Genomic DNA, 23735 nt, shown 5'->3' on the forward strand with positions numbered 1-23735 from the left:
ATAAATAAAGACCACCTCTGCCAAGTGCTTATGGTTACCTTGAGCAAGTAATCTCCAACCGCAACTTCCATGGACAATGCATTCCCCCCCCCCCCCACATCAGCCCTATGGGGTCAGTTAGGCTGGCTTCTGTGGTGTAGTGATTAGGGATACTGCACTTAAGTCTCAGGTTCAAATCCCCACTCTTCTATGACAGCTCTTCTCTTTTCCTGGATGAGAGGGATATCATTGGCTACTAGCCATGAAGGCTATGGCCTACCTCCACGGTTGGAGGCAGCAATGCTTCCAAATAACAGCTGCTGGAAACCACTGGAGGGAAGAGAGCTCTTGTGCTCATTTTTCTGTTGTCTGGTTTCCCATAGGCATCTGGTTGGCCACTTGAGAACGGGATGCTGGACTATTGGCCTTCTCCAGCAGGCTTTTCTGAAGGTTCTTAAGTTGAACTGGGTAACCTTGGACTAATCAACATCTCTCCGCCTAACCACTCTCACATAGTTGTTGTGAGGATAAATATGTTTGTGTGTATTTAGAGAATCTTTGTATATGAGTATTCTTTGGGTTTGGTCAGTCAACCAGCTACAAATCCACCTAACAGTTACCTCGTTCAACCCACATTTTACCAGCTTCCTCATGAGAATATCATGGGGGACTTTGTCAAATGCTTTATTGAAATCAAGATACATTATGTCCACAGCATTTCCCTGATCTACCAAATTTGTAATTCCATCAGAAAAAGAAATCAGATTGGTCTGGCGTGACTTATTTTTGAGAAACCCATGCTGGATCTTAGTAATTACAGCACCCTTTTCTAAATGCTCACAGACCAACTGTTGAATTATCTGTTCTAGGACCTTCCCTAATATTGATGTCAAGCTCACTGGTCGGTAGTTGTCTGGGTCTTCCTTTTTCATCTTTTTGAAGATGGGGACATTTGCCCACCTCCAGTCTGTAGGGACCTTGCCTGTTCTCCAAGAATTCTCAAAGATAATAGACAAAGGCTGTAAAATTACACCCGGAAGCTCCTTTAGTACCCTTGGATACAGCTCATCAGGCCCTGGAGATTTGAATTTAAAGTAGCTAGGTGTTCCCTTACTACCTCTTTTCCTATCTTGGGCTTCAGCTCTCTCCTTACATCATTTATTCTGTTATCACCAGGTTGGGCATCACTTTCCTTTTGGGTGAAGACAGAGGCAAAGTAGGTGTTGAGTAGTTCTGCCTTTTCTCTGTCACCCAATAGCATTTCTCCGTGTTCTCCACGCAGCTCTTCAGCTCCCTGCCCAGTGTCTCATAGTCCCTTGCTATGTGTTGAAGGCTATGTGTGGCATCCTGGTTGCCTTGGAGGAAAGGTGGGTTTAAAACATTATACAAATAATGCAAGATATTAAGGTGACCTAGGGTTGAAGAACACAGTTTTTCTGACTCTTCTTGAAGGTGTGGTTGGTTTTCATATGCATTCCCAAATACATGAGCACGAACAGAATCCATAATAGCTTTGCAGGATATGTAAAGAGAAGCCATAACCAAACCCTCTTTATTTCCTAGGATCTCCAGAGACTGCAGTTTCCCACTACCAGAAGGCCATTCAGCTTAGCCCCAATCATCATGTGGCCATGGTGAACCTCGGCAGGCTGTACCGCTCCTTGGGGCAGAACAAAGATGCTGAAACTTGGTACAAACGGTAAGGCAAGGCAGGATGGGGGGGTGTGCCACTTTATAGTGTCAAATTCCTTTCTTGGGGCTCAAGGTGTCTAATTGTAAGAAATCCCAGATATGTACAAAGGAAAATGTAAATGCCAATTTTCTGAATAAATGATGTAAGCGATAACTTCATAATGCACTTGGCTCTTGCCATTTATTGCAGCTGTACTAATTTGGGTTATTTCCTGAAATTCAGAATAATGTTGCCATGGAAGTAAAGCCACAAGGAAGGCATCAGTAGGCGAGGGGAGTAGAGATTATGATGATAGAAGGAAGGGCAGGGGGAAGACTGGATGAAATATCCTCCCTGCCCCCGATGGCAGAAAGCCTTGTTGTGAACCTTAGGAAGGGCTGTAGCTCAGTAGGAGAACATCTGCCTTGCATGCAGAAGGTCTCAAGCTGAATCCCAATGGTATAGACAATACTGAGCTAGGAGAACCAATTGTCTGACTCTGTATAAGGCAGCATCCTATATAACTGCTCGTGTATTAGTTTTGCACATTTCAATCCATGCTATTTGCTTCCTTGTTTCCACCGCTCCCCTCCTTTTGGTTGCCAACATTTAGGGCACTGAAAGTAGCACGGAAGGCTGAAATATTGTCTCCTCTTGGAGCTCTGTATTATAACACAGGGAGATATGAAGACGCCTTAAAGGTGTACAGGGAAGCTGCAGCACTTCAACCATCCAACAAGGAGACTCGGCTGGCTCTGGTGAGTGTGTGTGTGTGGCAGAGGAGGGGGAGTTATACTGACCATTGGAACCATAGCAAGGGCAACTGTCCTTCTATGTCAAAGGAACAGTTCCTCTACTCCTGACTCTGAAGGTCAGTGGATTTCAGCTTTGCAGTTGCTTCTGCTTGCAGTTAGGTCTGGGAGAGGAAGTGGACTGTTTAGATGTACCGCTAAACCATGGTTTTGCATTATGAGAATGAGCCACCTCCAAGCCTTGGGTTTGCACACTCCCACTTTTCTTCTATGCTGCCAGTGTGTTTCTGGGCTCAATTCAAAGTGCTGGCATTAGCCTTTTAAAGTTCTAAATGGGCTAAGACCAGAGCATTTGAAAAATGGCCTGCTCCCATATAAACCAGCCAGGGGTTCAGATTCTTATCATCCAGCTCTGGTGCCCACCCTCTGAGTTGAGGTGTGTGGCTTTTTCCATGGTAACATCTCATCCAGTGAGGTTCCAGTGTTGCAATGCTCACTCACTGGAAAGTCACCCCTCTTTTTAAAAAAAGATTTTTTAAAATTAGAGTAAACATTTATTCAAAAGTTGCAATGCAGCTTTGTCCGCTGCCATAATATCACAAAATGATCACTCCACTCCTCAATCCCACATCACTGTCACGTTGGGTCGCCAAATATCCTCAGTAGGAACCCAACTGCCAATCTGGTTGGCTGGACATTTTCAATAAATATATCCCCTCCACAGACACCTCTGTGGTGATGATAGCATCCTGTTCTTCTTCAGTAAAAGGGAAAAGGGAGACAGATCATGTCAGAGGTATCTTTTTGGGAGATGCCTTGATTAGTTGCCATCGGTATGTGAGGCGTTCTGATAGAATTGGAAAGTCATCCTATAAACTCCTGTGATGACACAGAATGCTTGTAAATATGAGGTCCTCCAATCAGGACACCTTTTATGGTTTATTTGTTTGTTTGTAGGCTCAAGTTTTAGCAATGATGGGGCAAACCAAGGAAGCAGAACAAATGACCAATCATATTGTGACTGAGGAGGCAGAATGCCTGGAGTGCTACCGCCTTTTGTCAGCCATCTACAGCAAGCAAGAGAACTACAACAAGGTAGGAATGCTGCTCTGGTGGGAAATCTTCCAGTCAAAGCACTTGGTTAGGAGATCAGCCTTTGTCCACCCATCAGGTGGAGTTAGACCTAAAACGATGCATAGCAATAACCCTTAAGCCAACCCAGACATCATGTGGCTTTGTGCATGTATTGTCACTGAGTGTTAAGATCTCAGCTTGGGTCTAAGAACCGTTTGCAGAAGAAAGCTGCTGGAATGAGATTTTCCCTTCCCCTACTTCCTTCAGCAATCTCAAGAAGCCTCTCCAGATGTTCAGGAGACCCTCCTCAACTCTGCCTAGTAACTCTGACTAGTTTGATGTAATTCTACCCTCTCCCATCAACCTCCCATCAACTGCCAGTCTCACCCAGTAGGGTCTCCTGATTCTCAGAAGAGACTTCTGGAGAAGTAGAGGAGAGACTCCATTTCCCAACTTCCTTCAGCAAGTGGTACTGAGGATCCAACTGCTGGTGAAATGTTAGTTTTCTTGCCAGAAAAAAAAAGGCAAAAAGTAGCTACACAAATTTCCTGATCAGTAGTGCAGCAAAGGGAAGGGTTCTATGTCCAATAACAAAAATATTGGTGCTTTCAGAATGAAGTAGGGATGTTTTCCTCAGTGTTAAAAGGGGACAGGAACATCAAGGTATAGACTACTGACAAAATATTATGAAGTCTGCAAAAGCATTTTCACCCATGTTCAACTCTGACTTTGGGTCTGTTCCACACATTATGGAGGAGCAAAACCAATTTTGTGACCGGCTGGACATTTGTCAGAAAACCCCAGCCAGTTCTGGTTCTCTGATGAGAATACCTGTATGATACAAATGGGTCTCATTCACACATTACATGTGTTTATGTGTACACCTAAAATGTGTGTGAATCATCACTTAAGAGTAAATATCAAAATATAATAGGAGTTCTGCTCAAATGACCCATATTTATCATTGTTTGTGTGTTTGTTCAGGCGCTTGAAGCCATAGACAAAGCTCTACAGCTGAAACCAAAGGACCCCAAAGTCATATCAGAACTCTTTTTCACTAAAGGAAACCAGCTAAGAGAACAAAATCACCTGGACAAAGCTTTTGAGGTAAGTATAATAATAATAATTAAAAACCACATGGCTGTCTTAACTCACCAGCCACCTGTTTCATTTAATGTAGCACACAGCTCTTCAGATTGGTTAGATTGGTTGGTATACATTCAAGTGGGCCCCCACACAGCTGAGGATGATGAGGCAAATGGGGTGCCCCATGAAGAAGGCACTTTAGGAATCTTGTATCCCTGCTCCCCAGTTCGGTGCCCTGAAACTGTTGCTCGATTTATGTGGCAAAGGGGTGAAGCCAGAGATGCAGGCAGACATCCTGTAAATCTGGTCTGTTTAAGATTCAGCACTGTGTGTCCTCGTTCCTGTGATCAAGCACGTGTTTTATTACCCAGTCTTCTGGAGAAATGTTGCTGACACTCCTTTCTGAAATCTTTATGATTCATAATGCTCTCCTCCAATTCAGTGCAAGCATTATAACCTCCCGAGGTTCTAGTTTGCAATCTGTGCCCCTGCCTCCCCCACCTGTTCTCCCAAGAAATAGCTTTTCAGAGTCTTAACAGAATGGTACCATCCTGTTGTAAGCACCTAAGACTGTGAAGCAGTTTTTGAAATCACTTGTAGCTCTGAGGAGATTTCAGAAAGGCGTGTTAGTGACATTCCTTTACTGGCCTCTCTTGAGATTTCCACACTGTGGGCAGGATTGTTTCAACATTTGGGCTTTGTTTTGTTTTTCATGTTAATTTAGAGCTATAAAGTTGCTGTAGACTTCAACCCGGAACAAGCACAAGCCTGGATGAACATGGGAGGGATTGAGCATATCAAGGTAAGAAGATTCACAAGCTCTGCCAATGGAAGTGGTCCTTTGCTGAGGAACAAAGAAGGGCAGAAAGTGATTCAGAGATAACTAGGCAGGATTAAGAAAGGAGTCAGAGGTCCATCAAATCACTCATTTCGGCATTTATATTAGAGTGTACTTTGATGGTGTAAGGCTCAGAAGGGGCTGAGTAAAAAGGTAAAGGGACCCCTGACTACTAGGTCCAGTCGTGACCGACTCTGGGGTTGCAGCGCTCATCTCGCTTTATTGGCTGAGGGAGCCGGCGTACAGCTTCCGGGTCATGTGGCCAGCATGACTAAGCCACTTCTGGTGAACCAGAGCAGCGCACGGAAACGCTGTTTACCTTCCTGCCGCAGTGGTACCTATTTATCTACTTGCACTCTGACGTGCTTTTGAACTGCTAGGATGGCAGGAGCTGGACAGAGCTACGGGAGCTCATGCCGTCACGGGGATTCGAACCAACAGCCTTCTGATCAGCAAGCCCTAGGCTCTGTGGTTTAACCCACAGTGCCACCCGCGTCCCCTAGGGGTTGAGTAAGTCCCTGCAAAAAGGATGTGGTGTGGAGGGGGGCAAGCCAGCAGTGGGGGACTTACCCCTATTCCAAACTCCTTTCAGTTTGATCACAGGACCTAGAAACTCAACAGAAGTTAACCTGGCAAAAATGTGTTAAGCTGAACTATTTTAAAGGCTTGTATTCCATCTGCCAGGCTCAGGCTGGCTTAGTTTACAGCAGCCCTTCTCCTGAAAGGAGTTTGGAATTGGGGGAAATTACACTTGCATAATTTACCCAAGCGTAAATTACACTGGCTTTCTATAGTGCAGATTCCTCTGCCCAACAACCGCCTGAGACATAGGTCTGCGTAGTTCCTACTTTGTCGATCTGAACCAGGGACAGAGTTTGGTGTCTTGGCCACTAGGCTACATGCCTTCACTATTGCACAATTCCATGCTGGTTCTGTCAGCACATTTGTAGCTATTGGCGTGTGAGACTAGGACAGGGCTGTTAGGAATGGCATTTCAGCAACAGCAGCTTTGCAACGGGTGCTATGATTTCTTCCTTCCTCCTTCTGCAGGGCAACTACATCATGGCACGTGGCTATTATAAGAAAGCTTTGCAGCTGGTTCCAAACAGCAAGCTTCTGAAAGAGAATCTGGCTAAACTGGATCGCTTGGAGAAACGGCTGCAGGAAGTTCAAGAGAGGGGATAAAAATGAAAAATGAGGGACAGCCAGTGGAGTGCAATGTCTCCTGGAGATGAGCGGAAACTGTGGAAGCCCTGAAGCCCACACAAGACAGAAGTGAACTGAAAGGACCTAGCAGGGAGGCAGTGGTGACCCAGACTACGAAGGGTGCACATGGGAATCATGCTGGAGTCACCAGAAAGCTGTGGGGAGTCCTGCTTCTTCTCTCTGGATGAGTGGAAGGATGGGCGAAAAGCTCATCGTAATCCAGAATTATATTTGGGTTTGCCTCATGCTACTTTCCATTAGTGCTGACAGTAGGAAATGCTTATATAACGTCCATGTCTCTCACTTGTTAAAAATCATCATCATCATCATCATCATCAAGCACTGGGATGATTATGAGAAGTGAAACAGTGGCCTGATTCAGCAAGGAACGGAGGAGGCAGCCCCCACCATTCAGTCTTGATATAAAGAATATTTTACCATAGAGGCCTACCAAAGCCAGGCACCTGATTGGCCAAGAAGATAGTGGGCAGCAGCCAAAGAGGTAAAGAAATAGCAGCCCCCTTCTAGGCCCCAATAGGGATTTTGGTTGCATTTCCCAGAAAGCAATTCTCCATCACCCAAAGAGGAGGTGGGTGCAACTAGCTCTCAGCTGAATATTTCGATCATGAGGGCAGTTCCAGAAGAAGAAGTCACTCATATGAAAAGTCTTTTTCATTGCAGTTTGTACTGAAGGTCTCACACAGTGTTAGAAGTTTAGTAGCTCTGCTTTTCTTCAATCCGAATAACAGGGTGGTTGCTGTTTTTGTAGAGAATGAAAGTGCCAGATGGGGGAACGGAGAGAAACAGCTCTGGAAAAACCCCGTCATATGGCTTATTCCCATATCAATGATATTAGGGTCCCAAGTTGCTCTTGAACCCATGCACACTGGGTCCCCCCCGCAATCATAGACCCTTGTTTTGCCTCAGAGGTTGACCTCAGGAGCTCTCCTGAGTTTTCAGGACAGCTTGTAAGGTAGTGACACAACAGGTTGTTGGGAGTATATGGGAAGCTGCCTTATACTGAGTCAGACCAGTATTGTCTACACTGACTGGCAGCAGCTCTCCATGGTTTCAGACGGGGGACATTCCCAGTCCTACCTGGAGATGGCGAGGGTTGAACCTGTTTGTGTGCAAAGCCAATGAAGTGAACTTCCTCCAAAGGAGGAAGGAAGGAAGGCCTTAGAAGGTCCACTAAGCGCACACCAGTGGCTCTTTGGATCTCAGCGGAAGACAGAGAGGATGGGATCATTTTCCAATGATTCTTTGGACTTGATTTGTGCATGAGGCACAGGGGAGTGAGTGAAGAAAGGGATTTTGAGGCCTATTCTGCCCACCTCCATCTGGAGATTCTCTTTCTCCCACTGAATAAAAAATGAGATAAAAGATAAATATGGTAGAGAAGAAGGAAGCTCACAGGGATTGGGTGTTTATTTTTGAGCGTTATTTATTTAACTTTTCTCTGCAGCATAAGTGATATCTTTCACTACTGGGAATGTAGCTAAAATTGTGGATGTTGCTCTTATTTTTATGAAGCCAGAGAAGGTAGCAACCACAGAGGGGGAATGTATGTGAATAGTTGTTAATATTTCTAGCCTATAAAGGGTGGCCAACATGGTGCTCTCCAGATTTTGCTGGACTGCAACTCCCGTCAGGCCCACCCAGTATGGCCATTGGTCGGAGATGACAAGATTTGTAGTCCAACAGCGTCTGAAGGGCACCACATTGGTGACCCCCTCTTCAGAGCATATTTCAGATGCCTCAGAGCTCTAAAGATTCTTGTCTTCTCAATCCTTGTTTGCTCCATTGATTGAATAAAGTTAAATCCTACTAAGACGAGGATTCCGCATGCTCAATAAAGAGCTCAGACATCGTGTGCATTGATGGGGTTCATGACGTCAAGTGAAGAGGCCCTCCATCAGCAAGACCTCTGCTATGTGAACAAGTCTGCAGCCAAGAAACAGGCAGCAAACGCTTTACTAAAACACAAAGCGCTGTAGTCCAGCTTGTTCCTACCTCTTGCTAGACATGGGCCTCAATGAGGATTGTGTCTGTTTTGTTTTAGAGTTTCCGTCAAACAAATACTGATGACCGTTTACCAGTTAATAATTTAATTGTGATATGCATGTAACTACTTTCTGCGCCCCTTGTTTGGTAATTTACCACACTTTACGGAATCTGGAGAATGGCAGGTGCTCATCATTTGGCAGGACAATACCTTCCCTCCACATATGCACTATTTGGTGGCTGCTGGTTGCCAGTACTTAATCACTGTTGTCTGCAAAAGGGCAGCTTGGGAAACTTTGGCAGAAATTGTTAAATGCCTCACGGCATTCTAGAGTGGCAAAGGAAGTGGACCTCAATATCTTTATTGAAAAAAATATCATTACTCTGAGTGGCCTTAATAATTAGATAGTGTGCCCCAGTGGGTTGAGAGTTTGGAGGCCTGGATTCAAGTCCCACTTCTGCTATGGACTTGGGCAAGTCATTGTGTGTTAGCTCCCATTCCCCATCTGTGAAATGTGTATAGTGCTTACTTATTACATGTGGTTGTTGTGACGGCAAATGCAGCAAGCCACTTCACAAGTTAAGAATTCTGAAAAGAGTAGATATGATGGAGCACCAAGAGATGCAGAATTAGGTTTAAAGATTTACTAGTAAATGTCCCTTTGCTTGCTTAAATTCTTTGTACCACCCTGAGCTTTCAGGGTAGGGCATAAATCTAGAGGGGTTTGGGGGTGGGAATAGTTTTCCAGCAGTTAATTTTGGGCCTCAAGGCAGCTGAACTTGATTAACTTATATCTAAGGTCCATTTTATCACCTGCATTTCTTTTAGCATGCCTTTAAATGTTGTTGTTCTTGGCAAAGCGTGTAAGCCCAATGATTATAGATATTCCCAGTAAAACTATTGTGGGAAACACGATACAATCCAGCATGAAGTTCTGTTGAACAAACCCCATTGAAATGAACAACTCATTGGTAGATTGTGCACTTAGGCTCTGATCCAACTTGTGTTGGACAGATTTCACATGCATCTGCATGAACTTTACTCCCATTGCTGCGATGCCTGGGGGAGACAGGAATACAATTTTTAAATGTGCTTGTATCAGTCATTTAAATTGATTGACAGGCATGGAGAAATATGGATTTACAATCACCTTTCAACCTTCCTGGGGGGGGGGGGGTTATCACCTGTGAACTGATGCATTCTAGTTGACATGCATTTTTAATCCTCCGCCTACCTTTTTTTCTCTCTCTCTCGAATTAAACACAGTTGGGATGTGTTTTTCACATTCTTATCTCTCCTCCCTGCACCAAAGCGCGGGAGAAGCGTTGTCAGTTTCATCCATAAATATTTATTGCACTACCCCCACCTGTGTTCTACGGAGAAATTGATACTGGAGTGGGGGATGGGGAATGCTTATCAATCTCATGAATGCATATTTTCTTCACTGTCCCTGCCTTCTCTGCTTTCCAATGAAACTGACATAGTTGCGGACTTATTTTTCTCTAATGCCGGTCCTTTCCCCTGCCTCCAGGCTACGGCTGAAGAGAGGGGAAGTTTCTGTTTTTCCTTTAGGAAAGCATATACGTACATGCAGCACACACTAATTACTTCAATAAGGGAGAAGGAAAGAAAAACTGACAAGGCAACTTTACAATTTCACTAGAGAATGGGTGGTAGAAAGTATGCTAAAAAAGAAAAAAGTGGTATGGAAAACGACAAGAATTTGTGTTTGATGATATCCCAGTATAGTTGCAGGGCAATCTACATAGATTTGCAATTGGACTAGCTGGTTGGGGAAGGGTTGCAGTGACATTTAAAAACCAGCAGAGCATAACTTGTGAAAGGTAAGATTTGCATTAGCTGGAGTGAGAGAGAAATCCAGAGTGAAAATTAAAATCTCTTTCCCCACTGATAATTAAAATGCACTTGTGATTTTGGCATAAGGTGTGACTACAGCCCACTGAAAACAACAGAACAAGTTGTGCCTAACTTATGATTTGCTCACTGCAGCTAGATCTGGACCATAGTCTTTGGAGACCTACAGTGCCACAAATGTATAATATTTCATTTTCAAGCATCCATACGCTACAGTGCAATCCTATACATTTCTACTCCGTCGTTAGTCTCACTGAGCAGACCCAGGTGAGTGAGTATGGGACTGCAGCCTTCATAGCTTTCCCTGTAAGCCAATACTTCTTGATAATACTTAGAAACCTAATTGTAACATATCTGAGGACTGAAAGACAAGAAGACATTAGATTTGTAAAACAAGATAAGCAGTGCTTTTTTTCCTGGGGGGACGCATACCCCTAAACATTTTATGAATCTTTGTACTTTTGTCCATTTACTGTATTTATTTTTTCCGATTTGAACTATAAAATGGTGATTTTCTTGAGTCAAAATGAGAGTACCCCTAAACATTTTTTAAGAAAAAAAAGCACTGAATATAAGTATTTATCATTCTACATATTGGCTGCATAGATCCAGAATGTACACATTGCGTTTATTTTTGTAACTTAAGGAAAACACATTATTTTTTTAAGGAATGGCGTCTTGAAAATCTGTCTCCTTGATCTGAGATAATACAAGTTTTTTTGGTTTGGTTTTGCTAGTTTAATGATAATGGTTAAGCAAAGCTTTCCTGTCTTAGTATGAAACCATCCAAAATCCATTGTGGCTGCAGAAAAGATAGCGGTCCCTCTGTACATTAGACCTGAAATAGTATTAAAGGATTGTAGTCCATGAACTTTTACTCAGAGGTAGATGCATTGAAATCATGGTTATTACTAACTTAGCCCCGTTAATTTCAGTGGATCTACTCTAGAGTAACAATTGAATACAACCCAAGGATGCCCATCAGAGCCGTCATATGAGTTAGTCTTGACTAAAAGGCATCCATGTCACAATCTTTTCCTATCAGCCGTTCTGTCTTCACTTTTACATGTTTTGGCTTGCAAGTCTGATGGCGAAAATTACTTTTAATCCAGCTTGCTCACAGCTGCTTTTCCCAGGGGTTAAAACCAACCCCTCCTAAAACAAAGAAAGCCACTTTCAAGACATGTATATTCCTCAATATGTTAAGATTTTGCAGTCAATAAGCAGAAGTGGATGCAGTCTTCTTCCATGCCCCCCAACCCAGAATAAACTTTTTGCATCTACTACCCAGCCACAATTATGGCATGGATAGACCACTCACTCTCAGTTTAACCTACCTTTCAGGGTTGTTGTTAAGATAAAATTGGGAGGAGGATAAAATTGGGAGAACTACGGTATGTATGCCACCTCGAGCTCCTTGGAGGAAGGCAGGATATAAATGCAATATATATGAAATAGTCAATGCAGTTGACATGTTTTGGAATGCAGCTAGGATCAGACAAGTTGTAGTATTTCTGGAGAAAAGAGATGAACACTCTTTAGGATTATGCTTCTTGTTCTGCTACACCTCTCCTGCAGTAACAGTTTATAGGCTTAAAACCTCATGCCAACTAATGCAGCAATTCATTTAACTGTGTATTGTCTCCCAGTGCCGTGATTGCAGTTTCACCAAACTCTATATACACTAGAGAATCACGTGTCTTAATTTTTTAATAACAGGAATGGTTCCATTGATGGTCTGATTTGGGCCCCTTTGCTAGGTGAACCAGGAGAGTCTTGGTGAAAGGCTCACTTTTAAATAAGGATTCATATTTGTCTAATTACATTACAATGGATTTCTCTCCCACTTCTGCTGAACTAATAGAGCAGGTTAATTGGTAATAAAATTGATCTTGTTCTCATAGATATAAGACAGCTCTTCCCCTCTCTTTTTCCCCCTCATAGCTCACCGACGTAATGCAGCTATAAATACTTTGGCTCCTTTCCTTCTACTGCCATATACTTAGCCTGCACAGCATGTATTATGGACACCTTTTTTGCATTACAGATAATAATAATGTCGCTTGGCAGTTTTCTTCTTATATTGCTTAAGTACTGTTTTCAAAGCAGACCTCTACAGACAGACGCTGGCCAAATCCAAAAGGGAAGGGATGTCTCTGAGGGAATAGGATAAAATTTCAGGGTATGGAGATTATATATATTTCAATATCATATCAAGTGGCAAGTCATTGAAAAGGGAGCTCCTGCTTCCCTGTGTCACTAGGATTATATTTTATTTAAAAAGGAAAGCAAGCTATTGAGGGGGAAATTCTATTGCTCCAGTCTACAAACAGCATACGCACAGGTCCTGCTATCCGAACGCAATGTGCTCTCAGGAAACTGTCTTCAGACCATTGTTCCATCTAGCCCGGTATGTCTGTTCTGATGGACAGCAGCTCTCTGGGGGTGCCATGTAGGGATGGAGGAATCTATTAATTTCTGTTCTTTCCTCTTCTTATTTTTCCAATCTTGAATTTAGTTCTTCCACTTTCTGCAGCAATTTCCTAATTTCATTTTTTAAAAAAAAATCTCACAAAAATTCCTTCAGCGTTTTAGTGTGTATCTCTCCCGATACACTGCATGCAGTTTTGACTAAAATACACATTTTTTGCAAGCAATTTCTCATAATACATTTCATTTCTGTTGTTTTTTACTTATACATTTATTTTTTTTATGCACACTTTCCCCTAATACATGCATCTCTGTAAACATCATTCATTTGGAGAACTGCATTGCATCAGTTACGTGCAAGTTTAGAGAGATACCTGCATTTCAGCTCTCATAGCAACCTGGTCCTTTTTTAAAACTGGAGGTGCCTAGGACTGAAATGGAGACCTTTTGCATGCAAGAGGTGCCCTATCACCGAGCTAAGGTCTCCCACCAATAGGTGCCCACGACAACTGCAACAAGATGTACATGTGCCTAGAGCACCAGCACTTTCTTATGCTTTTGGTGGTGGGTGGGGCCTAGTTGTGGTTTGGGCTGAAATTCAATGTAGTGCTAAGAAGATGGTTCGCATCAGCACAAGCATTTCTGCTTGCCTGAAGGAATGATCTCACATTTGGGGGTGCACTGATCTGGGGGTTCTCATGAACCTCCAGAGCAGATTCAGGGGAGATGCGTGGGTGGGAAAGTTCCATTGTTCTTCTGGGAGTCCTTTCACTACTGGAATGGGGTAGCTGAATCCGTCCCTTAGCACTGAGTGGTATGAAAATTGCAAAATCAATTTGACAAGCAACCTTGGTGGGACTCAGAACAAACATAATGTTGTAGGCCGTGTGAGTTTTCCTAATACCACCTCTGGGAAGCTATAAGTTGATTGATTCACAGCCTATAAGTTGATTGATTCATTTAAGAACCTGACAAGGTCCTTCTGTATCTTGGTTCTTGTTTGCAATCGCACTGCACTTCGGCTTATTGCTCACCTGCTTTTTCATCTGTGAAAATTTAGTCCTAAAGGGCTTTTTGCCTTAAGGGGGATGTGCAATAGTTTTATCAAGTAAGCAGCCTGCTTCTATGTACACTTAATAACAAGCAGCAACAAGAAAACCTGCTTTGGCTGTTAATGGTGTTTGAAAAGTGTCACCATTGATGATGGTAATCTCTGAAAATATGTGCTGAACTTCCTTGTGATGTTTATATGAATTTGTTTGAAAATTATTTTCTTCTGAAAAGTCTCTGGGTCACGGCTGTGGCTTCTATGGAGATCTCTCTGCTGAAACTGGATGCCGTTAATCTACTTCAACAAGCAGAAGTTAATTTTGCATAGCTGTGGTGTTTCTCTGTCTTTTGTCTCCGTCACTTTTGCCTTTCTGAACTATCAGTTGTTTTTGTTCCATCAATTAAATGCACAATTTAGCAGTGGGATGTATGTCAGTGATAACAGGATTTTGAAAGGTCCTTTATTTTCATTGTCAAATTATGAATTTTGCCTACAGAGGTTATGATCAAAGAAGTCTTTGAACAAAGCAAATGTATATAGATGTCTATTTTATATAAAAACAATATAAACGTGTCTGAGTTCCTTCTGCCAGACTGCTTTTCAATTAGCCTGGTGCAGTTGAATCTTTCATTGTGTGCTTTCATGTGTGTGATTGAGAGGGCTGCAGTGTATTTAAGGAAATCACCAAACAGAAGCAAACACAAAGATTCCAATGAAAAGGAAATATCTAAAAGTCGTCTTTAACTCCTAGTAACTCACAGTGCAGAAAAGCTATTTTTCATAGTCATTCTAAAGGGCCAGTGGAGCATATCTGGTGTATCTTCCATCAGAGAGAATTCCTTTTACAAGGGGCTACCACAGAAAAAGCCCTGTTTCTCATACAGGCCAATTGTCATGAACATATGCATTAATGGGAGGAGCACAAATGTAGCAATTCTTCACTATTAATGTAACATACTAGCTTTCCACAACCTGATGCTCTGGACTACAGTTCCCATCATCCCCCACCATTAGATATGCTGCCTGGGGTAGATGGGAGCTGGGAGTCAGCTAGTACGTACACCAACTTAAGGGTACAAGATGCCCTGCACAGAGAATACCCAGAAATCCATATTACCAGAAGTTGCAGGGCTTCAGCGAAAATGTTGTTCTATAATGAAAAAGTCGGGGCTTTGCATTTCATGGTTTCCATTTAACTCTGCAACTTTGGGGCAACACTTACAGAGAAAACAGAGAAAATGTGTGTGGAAGTAATTATTTAAATAACAGTGGGGCATGGCAGTGATTGAAAGGACCTTACCTTAGCCTCCCCAAACTGAGAACTTGAGAACTATTGAAAACCTCATATTTCTTACAGAACCGAATCCTGTTGTTCCAAGATGTCTGCCAGTTTTCTGCACATGCAGCCCATTTTACACTAATTTTCCACATGTCTCCATGAACACATTTGCATGGGGGAAGTTCAATATGAACCAGTCTGAGTGTGGTGGATCTATAGCTCATCAGCAGGACCAGAGAAGGGGTAAACCAGCTGCAATCACTCTGGGAACCCGTTTGGGTGCACTAAACCATGGTTTGGCCAGGATTGCATAGTGGTCACCAGTGGCTTCCATTTGGAAAGGGCAAAACACCCACTTTGGGAAGCCAGCCAAGTGTATCACCCTTGTTAACTTGGTGACTTTCAACTTGCCAACAAAACTTAATTTTCTCCATCCTCCTCCATCCATTTCCCGAAGTTTCTTGGGAAGAAGGGTTGATTGTTAAACCACTCTGGGAACGGTAGCTCTGTGAGGCGAATAGGGGTGACAACTCTCAGCACCCTTAGCAGACTACATTTCCCAGGATTCTTTGGGGAGGAAGTCATGTATAAAGTGATAAGAATGATACTGCTTTAAACATATGTTTATATAAGTGTACCTCGGGTTAAGTACTTAATTCGTTCCGGAGGTCCGTTCTTAACCTGAAACAGTTCTTAACCTGAAGCACCACTTTAGCTAATGGGGCCTCCAGCTGCCACCGCGCCGACAGAGCACGATTTCTGTTCTCATCCTGAAGCAAAGTTCTTAACCCGAGGTAATATTTCTGGGTTAGCTGAGTCTGTAACCTGAAGCATATGTAACCTGAAGCATATGTAACCTGAGGTCCCACTGTATATCAGTGAAAAACTCATCTGAAATGCATTAAATTGGTGGAAATAGCTTGCAGAAATGTATGTATCGGGCAAAATTTCATTAAAATGTATATAATAGGAGAAATATGCATTAAAATGCTGACAAATCTTCATTTGCAAACTGATGCAGAAGTGTGGAGAACTGAAGACTGGGAAAATGAGAAACTGAAAGAAAGTTGACAGATCTATTCATCCCTTGCCCCAACTCACCACTTGAAGACAAGTACCTTATACCATATTATTTTTATTCATCGGGGTCCTAATATATAATGATCTCTCTCATACTGTCTTCCACCTTCAAGAGCAAATACATCTCCAAATACTTCTATTAATATTTATTAATTGGCTATGAATATTTATTCTTAACTTCTTATAGACTCATTTGTAGTCCCAAGGCACACAGCCCTGCAAGGAAATCTACTCAGTTGTAAAAATAAAAGTTTTTTTTGTTTAAAGCATTAGCAATGCAGGTCACTAAGCAATTGAGCTAGAATTAGATTACTTTTGCCGCCTTGTGGTTTTTCGGAAGGGAGGAACAATCAGGTCGATAGGATTGTGCTTTGAATAAGTAAAGAGACTGTAGATTAGAAGTCAACTGTGCCTCCCAGATTTCAGATTTGCTGCTAATTGGAATATGTACATGTCCAATCTTGCCTCCTTGGCAAAGCTTCCTTAGCAAATAAGTGGTGACACTTCATTGTGCCTTGGTTTGGACAATTCTTATCACTTGAAATTATCTGGATGAGACCTGAGATACTGCATATGCAAAGCACACGTTGGGGAGGCGGCACACAAAGAGATGGACAAATCCATCAACTTCAGCTCCTCTCCATTTTCCTTTCTTTTTCAGTCTTAAATTCAGTTATTCCACATCCTCATGAAGATTTGCCATTGTTTTGGTGTGAATTTCTCCTAACACACATTTTTGTATGCTATTTTGAGTAATGTGCACAATTTGCGAGCACTTCCCCCTAATATAAAAAAGGTAAGGTAAAGGAACCCCTGCCCGTACGGGCCAGTCGTGTCCGACTCTAGGGTTGTGCGCCCATCTCACTTAAGAGGCCGGGGGCCAGCGCTGTCCGGAGACACTTCCGGGTCATGTGGCCAGCGTGACAAAGCTGCTCTGGCGAGCCAGCACCAGTGCAGCACATGGAAACGCCGTTTACCTTCCCGCTAGAAAGCGGTACCTATTTATCTACTTGCACTTAGGGGTGCTTTCAAACTGCTAGGTGGGCAGGAGCTGGGACCAAAAGACGGGACGGGAGATTCAAACCGCCGACCGTGCGATCCGCAAGCCCTAGGCGCTGAGGTTTTACCCACAGCGCCACCCTAATATAGTTCACCCTGAATGTTCTTTTCACTAACAAATGCATCTTTTGTTTGGGTTCAAGCATTTGTTCAAGTGCTAATTAGATAGTTTCCCATTAAAATGCAAACAAAATTGGATTTCTCTCTGAACCCTAAACACACAACTTGTGACTTGGATGTGACCCTACTGACCCAATGACTAACACTCCTCTCCCTTAGAGCACACATTTTGCTATAGCAATCTACTCTGTCTACAAGCAGCGTTTGAAAAAGGGAATAAGATGAGGCTGCTAGATGGGGCCACTGGCCCATCTAATCCAAAATCCTATTCTCACAGTGGCCAATCAAGATGCCTGTAAGAATCCTGCTGCATTACCATCGCTTTACACACACAAGTTGGACTTGTAATTTGTGACTTTGGGAAATAATGCTGAAGAATAAACTTCCCAGGCATAGCATGCAAATTCTCACCTGCCCACTTACCGTTTCATTGCTTTCTGGCCTAATGAGCACTAAAAAAGGTGCATGTATCTTAGATTCAGCGTGGTGGTTCTATTGCTAAGCAGCTGTCTTTACTTTTTAAAATACTGTCAAAAGTTCTCCTGAGCAGATTTGGAAATGAACTGAGGACATGTAACACCCACCTCAAGATGAAGTGACTTTCATGAGCTGAATTCTTCTTCAGCTCAGAGAAGCATTCTGACCCATCTCTGTTGCCCAGGAGCAGTTGGCAAGGAGGGGCACCTCTGTGGACCTGGCATTCCAGCAGTGGCATTGCTGGTACTTACCACAAAGGAGGAGGAGATAGTAGGGACACTAGGGCTATAAGGGGACACTGGTGGACCAGGCTCCTGCACCTAAGCAGCCCTGACCTCCCTGCCGCCGTATCTCTCCCCACTGGCCACTCCTGCCGCTGCTGAAGAAGAAGAAGAAGAAGAGTTTGGATTTGATATCCCACCTTTCACTCCCTTTAAGGAGTCTCAAAGCGGCTAACATTCTCCTTTCCCTTCCTCCCCCACAACAGACACTGTGAGGTGAGTGGGGCTGAGAGACTTCAAAGAAGTGTGACTGGCCCAAGGTCACCCAGCAGCTGCATGTGGAGGAGCGGGGAAACGAACCCGGTTCATCAGATTACGAGACTACCGCTCTTAACCACTACACCACACTGGCTGACACTTCCCACTACTCAAAGTTGTCACAACCTTCTGCACCCTTCCCTTTGTCAGTTGAGCGGGAGCAGCAACAAAGGTGACAGCCAGCTACAGGAGGAGTTTCCCTCCTCTCTCCTCCCTGTCATGTTGGCTGACCATGCACTAGGTTGTGAGGAACATAAGACATGCAGTTCTTCCATATGCAAGGGGGAAATTATTCTACTTTGCAGGTGGCCCATGTAGTGTCCTCTAGATCCCATGAAGTGACCTCCAACCCTTTCTGCAAAACACCGCATTTATTTATTGTCCTGTCTGTAAACCCAAACGAGGAGAACGAGTCATTTCCCTGCTTTCTCCTCCGTTCAGGGACCAGCCACCTTCCAACTTAAAGAAGGCCCGTTAACGAGAGAAATTCTTCATTCCACGGAAATTAGGCTGAAACCGGGAACGCCCCAGGGCAAGTTCACAGAATTCCAAACCCCCATCCGCACCGTTGTCTTCTCAAAACTCCAAAATCTAAGCCTTTATCAGTTTGGTCCCCAGTCTTGCCTCAAGATAATGGGGAATCTGCTTTAAGGAAGACTTCAGAGCTGACTCGGATGAGCTGCAACCCGTTATGGAGACAGCACTAGAGGAGTTCCACCTCCAGAATGCCAGACTGGAGCCTGTCCATTGGACTTTGTTTCTTTGACACCAAAGAGACTGCATGCCTTCATCTTTGAAGTCTGTCCTTGAGCTTTGGCGACTGCTTAGTCGTCTTCTGCCTGCTGGCATGAGTCGGTGTCTTCAGCGGTTGTGAAGATGTGGGCCGCAGCTGCTCTCTTCTCCTTTTGGTCAGCAGATCCCGCATTGCTTGCATCAGCTGCTCCACTTTCCTATCCTGCACTCGGAAGAAGAGTTCCGCCAAGCTGGCAGTAGGTTGAAGGTACACTTGGGGCTTGGGGATCTTCTCCTGTTGCGTGACAACAACGGGGCTTGTTGCAGTCGGCAGCAGAGTTGAGGTCCCGACCATATCCTCAGGCTTAGCTTTCTGCTGCTCCGTGGAAGTCGGGGTGATGACAGTGGGCTTGCTTGAGCTGGACTGGGGAGTCTCTTTCTGGGCAACAGAGGGCGTTGAGACAAGCGGTTGGGGAGAAGTCGTGATTGTGGAGGACGTGGTAGCCGTGGGCGCTTTGGTGGTGGTGGTGGCCTCTTTGGGCAAGGTGGGAGATTCGGAGACACAGAGGCACAGAGCTTTGGCAGAGGTAGTTGTTGATGCAGCAGTGGTAGTAGTAGTAGCGGGGTGTGTGGCAGAACTTTCCGCAGCAGTGGTTACTGTGCTGTTAGGAGGCTTAGAAGAGTGCTCTGTAGTTGTGGCAACACTAGTATTGTCGGGAGCAGCAGTGGTTATATTACTTTCTGTGGCAGAAGGGCTCGTGGAAAAGGATGCTGCAGTCGTGGCTTTAGATCCTGTGGTGGCAAGATCAGGAGAGGATTCTGTGAAGGTGGAGAGTTCAGTGGTGGTGTCCAGTGTAGGGGGAGATTCAGTAGCGTTTGAGGCAGAGTGAGTAGTAATGGAGGTGGGGGAGGGGGAAGGGGTGGAGGTGGGGGAGGGGGTGGAGGTGGGGGAAGGGGTGGAGGAGGGGGTGGAGGTGGGGGAAGGGGTGGAGGAGGGGGAAGGGGTGGAGGTGGGGGAGGGGGTGGAGGTGGGGGAGGAGGTGGGGGAAGGGGTGGAGGTGGGGGAGGGGGTGGAGGAGGGGGAAGGGGTGGGGGAGGGGGTGGGGGAAGTGGTGGGGGAAGTGGTGGAAGTGGGGGAGGGGGTGGAGGAGGGGGAAGGGGTGGAGGTGGAGAGCTCATCAACAAATTCTTGAAGTTCCGTGGCAGCAGAGGTAGAGTTGTACTGAAGAGAAGACTCTGTGGACGTTGCCACAGTGGTGGTGAGAGGTTCAGGAAAACTCCCACTGGCTGAGACTGGAGGAGAGGCGCTGAGGAGCTGAGGCAAGGGTTCTGCAGCAGTTGAGGTAGCAGTGGCTACAGGAGGCTCAGGAGAAGACCCTGAAAGCACTCCAGACAAGAGCTCTGTAGTGGTTGGGGCAGAAGTCATCTTGGAAATAGACTCCGCAGTGGCAAGAGCATCAGTGGTGGTGAGAAATGCAGGAGTGGTCTCTGTGGCAGAGGTGGGCGTGGCCATGGGGGGCTCGGTAGAGGACTTTGCAGTGGTTGGGTCCGAGGTAGTGACAAGAGGCTCCAGCAAAGATTCTGATGCGATGGTGGCAACACTTTGGGCGAGGTTCTCGAGAGAAGACTCTTCGATAAGTTCCAATGGGGATTTAGTTGCAATGGTGGTTGTAGAGGACACATGGGAAAGCTCTTCTAAAATGTCAGGCAAGGGCTCTGTAGTAGCTTTGTCAGAAGTGACAGTGAGGCGCTCAGGAGCCAACTCTGTGGCAGCCAGAGCAGCAGGGGCGCGGAGAAGCTCAGAAAAGAACTTAGCAGCATCTGTCGTAGAGGGCGACACGGCTGTGAGAAGCTCAGGAAACAACTCTGGGGTGGTCATGGAAGCTGCAGGAGAGGCCCTGAGCAGGTTAGTCAAAGCTTCTTCTATAGATGATTGCACAATCTCATCAGGTTCTGTCGGGGGGCTGATGATCTGTAAAAATGTCCTTGCTTTGTTCCTGTCACCTGGGCACGGAACCCTCTAAACAGAAAAATAAAATCAGCATGCAAAACGGAAACAGAAATCTTCCTCTGGGGTGCTACAGCTCATCAAAGCTATCAGTTCTCTGCCTTTCTTTTGAACGAGGCTGCGTATACCCCTTACATTTTAAGCAAATTTGTTGGGAGCTCTAGTTCCCCCCCTCACAGAGCACCCTTAAGAAACTACAGTTCCCAGGATTCTTGGGGAGTAAGGAGCTTTGTGCTTTAAATGTCTGGTGTTGGCCTATCTAGCTCAGTACAGTCTACACTGACTGGCAGTAGTTTTCCTGGAGACATGGGGGGTTGAGCCTGGGACCTTCTGAATGCAAGACCTTGTGCTCTATTGCAGAGCTGCATCCCTTCCCCAAGGGGTTAGGCCAAAAGGGAAAACCTCACATCTGAAGCTTTCAGAAACAGATTGAACTGACCCACATTAAATCTAAACATCCTTTTTTCAACCACCACCACCACCCCTTCCTCTCGAGGCCTGGGGCAGAGATGGCACCCTTCTCATTCCACATACAGAAGCTCACCTTACACCTTAACAACAACAATAGAGATGGGGTCACATCCTCCACCACAGCTGAGGGGAGCCAACTACTTTAGGGAGCACAAGGCCTAGGAACAGACAAAGCTCCCTTCCTTAGGTTGTGTAAACATGACACTTTAAAAGTGCTTCCTTTCCCTCAAAGAATTCTGTGCTCTGTATTTTAACTCTCGTGTATTTATGATTCCCAGCAACTGTTAACAAAGCCCAGTGCCCAGATTTCTCTGAGGGGAAAAGGTGTTTTAAAGGTATAACATGTATATAACCTCATACTGAGTCAGACTACTGGTCCGCCAGCTCAGTACTGCCCACAAACTGACTGGCAGCCATTGTTCACATATGGCAAGATTGATAACCAAGAACAGACCATGACTTATGAGCAGGTTCATGGTTAACAAACCTTGGTGAAGCCCCCAAGTCTGGTTCAGACAATCCAATTAAACCATGGTTTCTAACTATGGTTAAGTGTTATGTGCAGAGCGAATGAATGGTGTATTGAGTGAGACCTAAGTTATAGTGGGATCAAACCTACTTTCCTTGAAAGGCTCTCCCCTTCTTTTTTATCTACCTCTGCCATAGCTCCTTGTTTTCTTGGGCTATCCTTTCTTCCTAATAGATTTCCCAGGCTCGCCTCTTTCCCTCACCTTCACATAGTACTTCCTCAAGGCGCAGCGATAAAAAGCAAGGTTACAAAAATCTGGGAAAGTTGAATGTTCTTCCAAGTCAGAGCACACCCGCCCTAGGAGAGAGAGAGGCTGAGAGTTAGAGAAAAGCAGATTATCTATCCCTGCTCACTCCTTCCATTTGATCTCAGTTAGGAGACACTGCCTACCACACCTTCACTGTAATAGTGATTGTATCATCATGGTCCGCACCAGGGGTGCCAACTTGAATAAAATATGGAGGGAGGGCAGGTGAGCCCCACATAATCGATCACAGGATGACACATGCACACCATTTGAATGGCAATGCCCATCAACTGGGGGGCAGCCCCCTCAAATATTTTATTAGGGGGCCAAAGGGACTTCGGCCCCAAGGTGTTGGCTCCTATGGTCCATGCCCACTGTTGGGAATCTGAAAGAGGGGTGTGCAGTAGGGGTCTCTTTTCATCTGGGTGCTGACCCCTTTGGCATGACCAAACATTAAATTAATTGCAGTTGCAACTTGGAGATCAGCACTGTTATCAGTTATCAGCGCCAGCAGTTGCTGACTGGTGACTCAGAAGGGCTCCTCATCAGTCCAGCCTGGCTCTGCCACCTTGCTGGGGTCTGAGCAGTGGGCAAGCAGCAGCCCTACCTTCCAAAAAGACCATCTGTGGCGGTCGCCCCATCATTTTAATTTATCCAAAATTTAATGTTGCCAGGTACAGAGTTATGGGACTCCCGAGCCAAGGAGATAAGTAACTGCATAAAGGCAGCCCTGTATAGGGAAGTGGTTTTTTAAATGTTTAATGTTTAATTATGTTTTTATATATGTTGGAAGCTGTCCAGAGTGGCAGTCAAATGGGTGGGGAATAATAATAATAATAATAAGAAGAAGAAGAAGAAGAAGAAGAAGAAGAAGAAGAAGAAGAAGAAGAAGAAGAAGAAGAAGTTCCTATTTTCATCGGAGAAATGTTGGAGGATATGCAACAATCTCTGTAGGGCTCCACATTGGCTATCTCTGCAGTAGGCGCTGATGCAAGTGTGGTTCCTCCCATATTTTATTTTAAACACCTCCAAAACAAGACTGCCATTTAGGTTTGGCAAAAGTTATTTTAGTGAAGGTTTCAGAGGAGCTGAAGTCTTGCAAGGAGCTTTGTTACGATCTAAGAGCTGGGATTTCCCCAAGGCTAGTCCCAATCAGTTTACAGAAAAGCGGAGACAACCCTGTCATTCTTATGGTTTACCTTCAGGAACGACTCCATGGTTTTCAT

At 44.6% G+C, this 23735-nt stretch overlaps 1 protein-coding gene across 3 annotated transcripts in view; it reads left to right on the plus strand.

The window, feature by feature from the left end:
• Positions 1–14575, plus strand: part of TMTC1 (transmembrane O-mannosyltransferase targeting cadherins 1) — a 171035-nt gene extending 156460 nt beyond the window's left edge. For all 3 annotated transcript variants that reach the window (XM_077935118.1, XM_077935116.1, XM_077935117.1), the window contains 6 exons: positions 1543–1678; positions 2265–2409; positions 3361–3498; positions 4462–4584; positions 5288–5365; positions 6452–14575. In XM_077935118.1, the coding sequence (XP_077791244.1) occupies positions 1543–1678; positions 2265–2409; positions 3361–3498; positions 4462–4584; positions 5288–5365; positions 6452–6586 (755 nt within the window). In that variant the 3' untranslated portion in view covers positions 6587–14575. The remainder of the gene's footprint in view (positions 1–1542; positions 1679–2264; positions 2410–3360; positions 3499–4461; positions 4585–5287; positions 5366–6451) is intronic.
• The last annotated feature ends 9160 nt before the right edge of the window (positions 14576–23735 follow it).

The sequence above is a fragment of the Podarcis muralis genome, chromosome 10 (genome assembly GCF_964188315.1).
Source record: "Podarcis muralis chromosome 10, rPodMur119.hap1.1, whole genome shotgun sequence".
In the NCBI taxonomy this organism is placed as follows: domain Eukaryota; kingdom Metazoa; phylum Chordata; class Lepidosauria; order Squamata; family Lacertidae; genus Podarcis; species Podarcis muralis.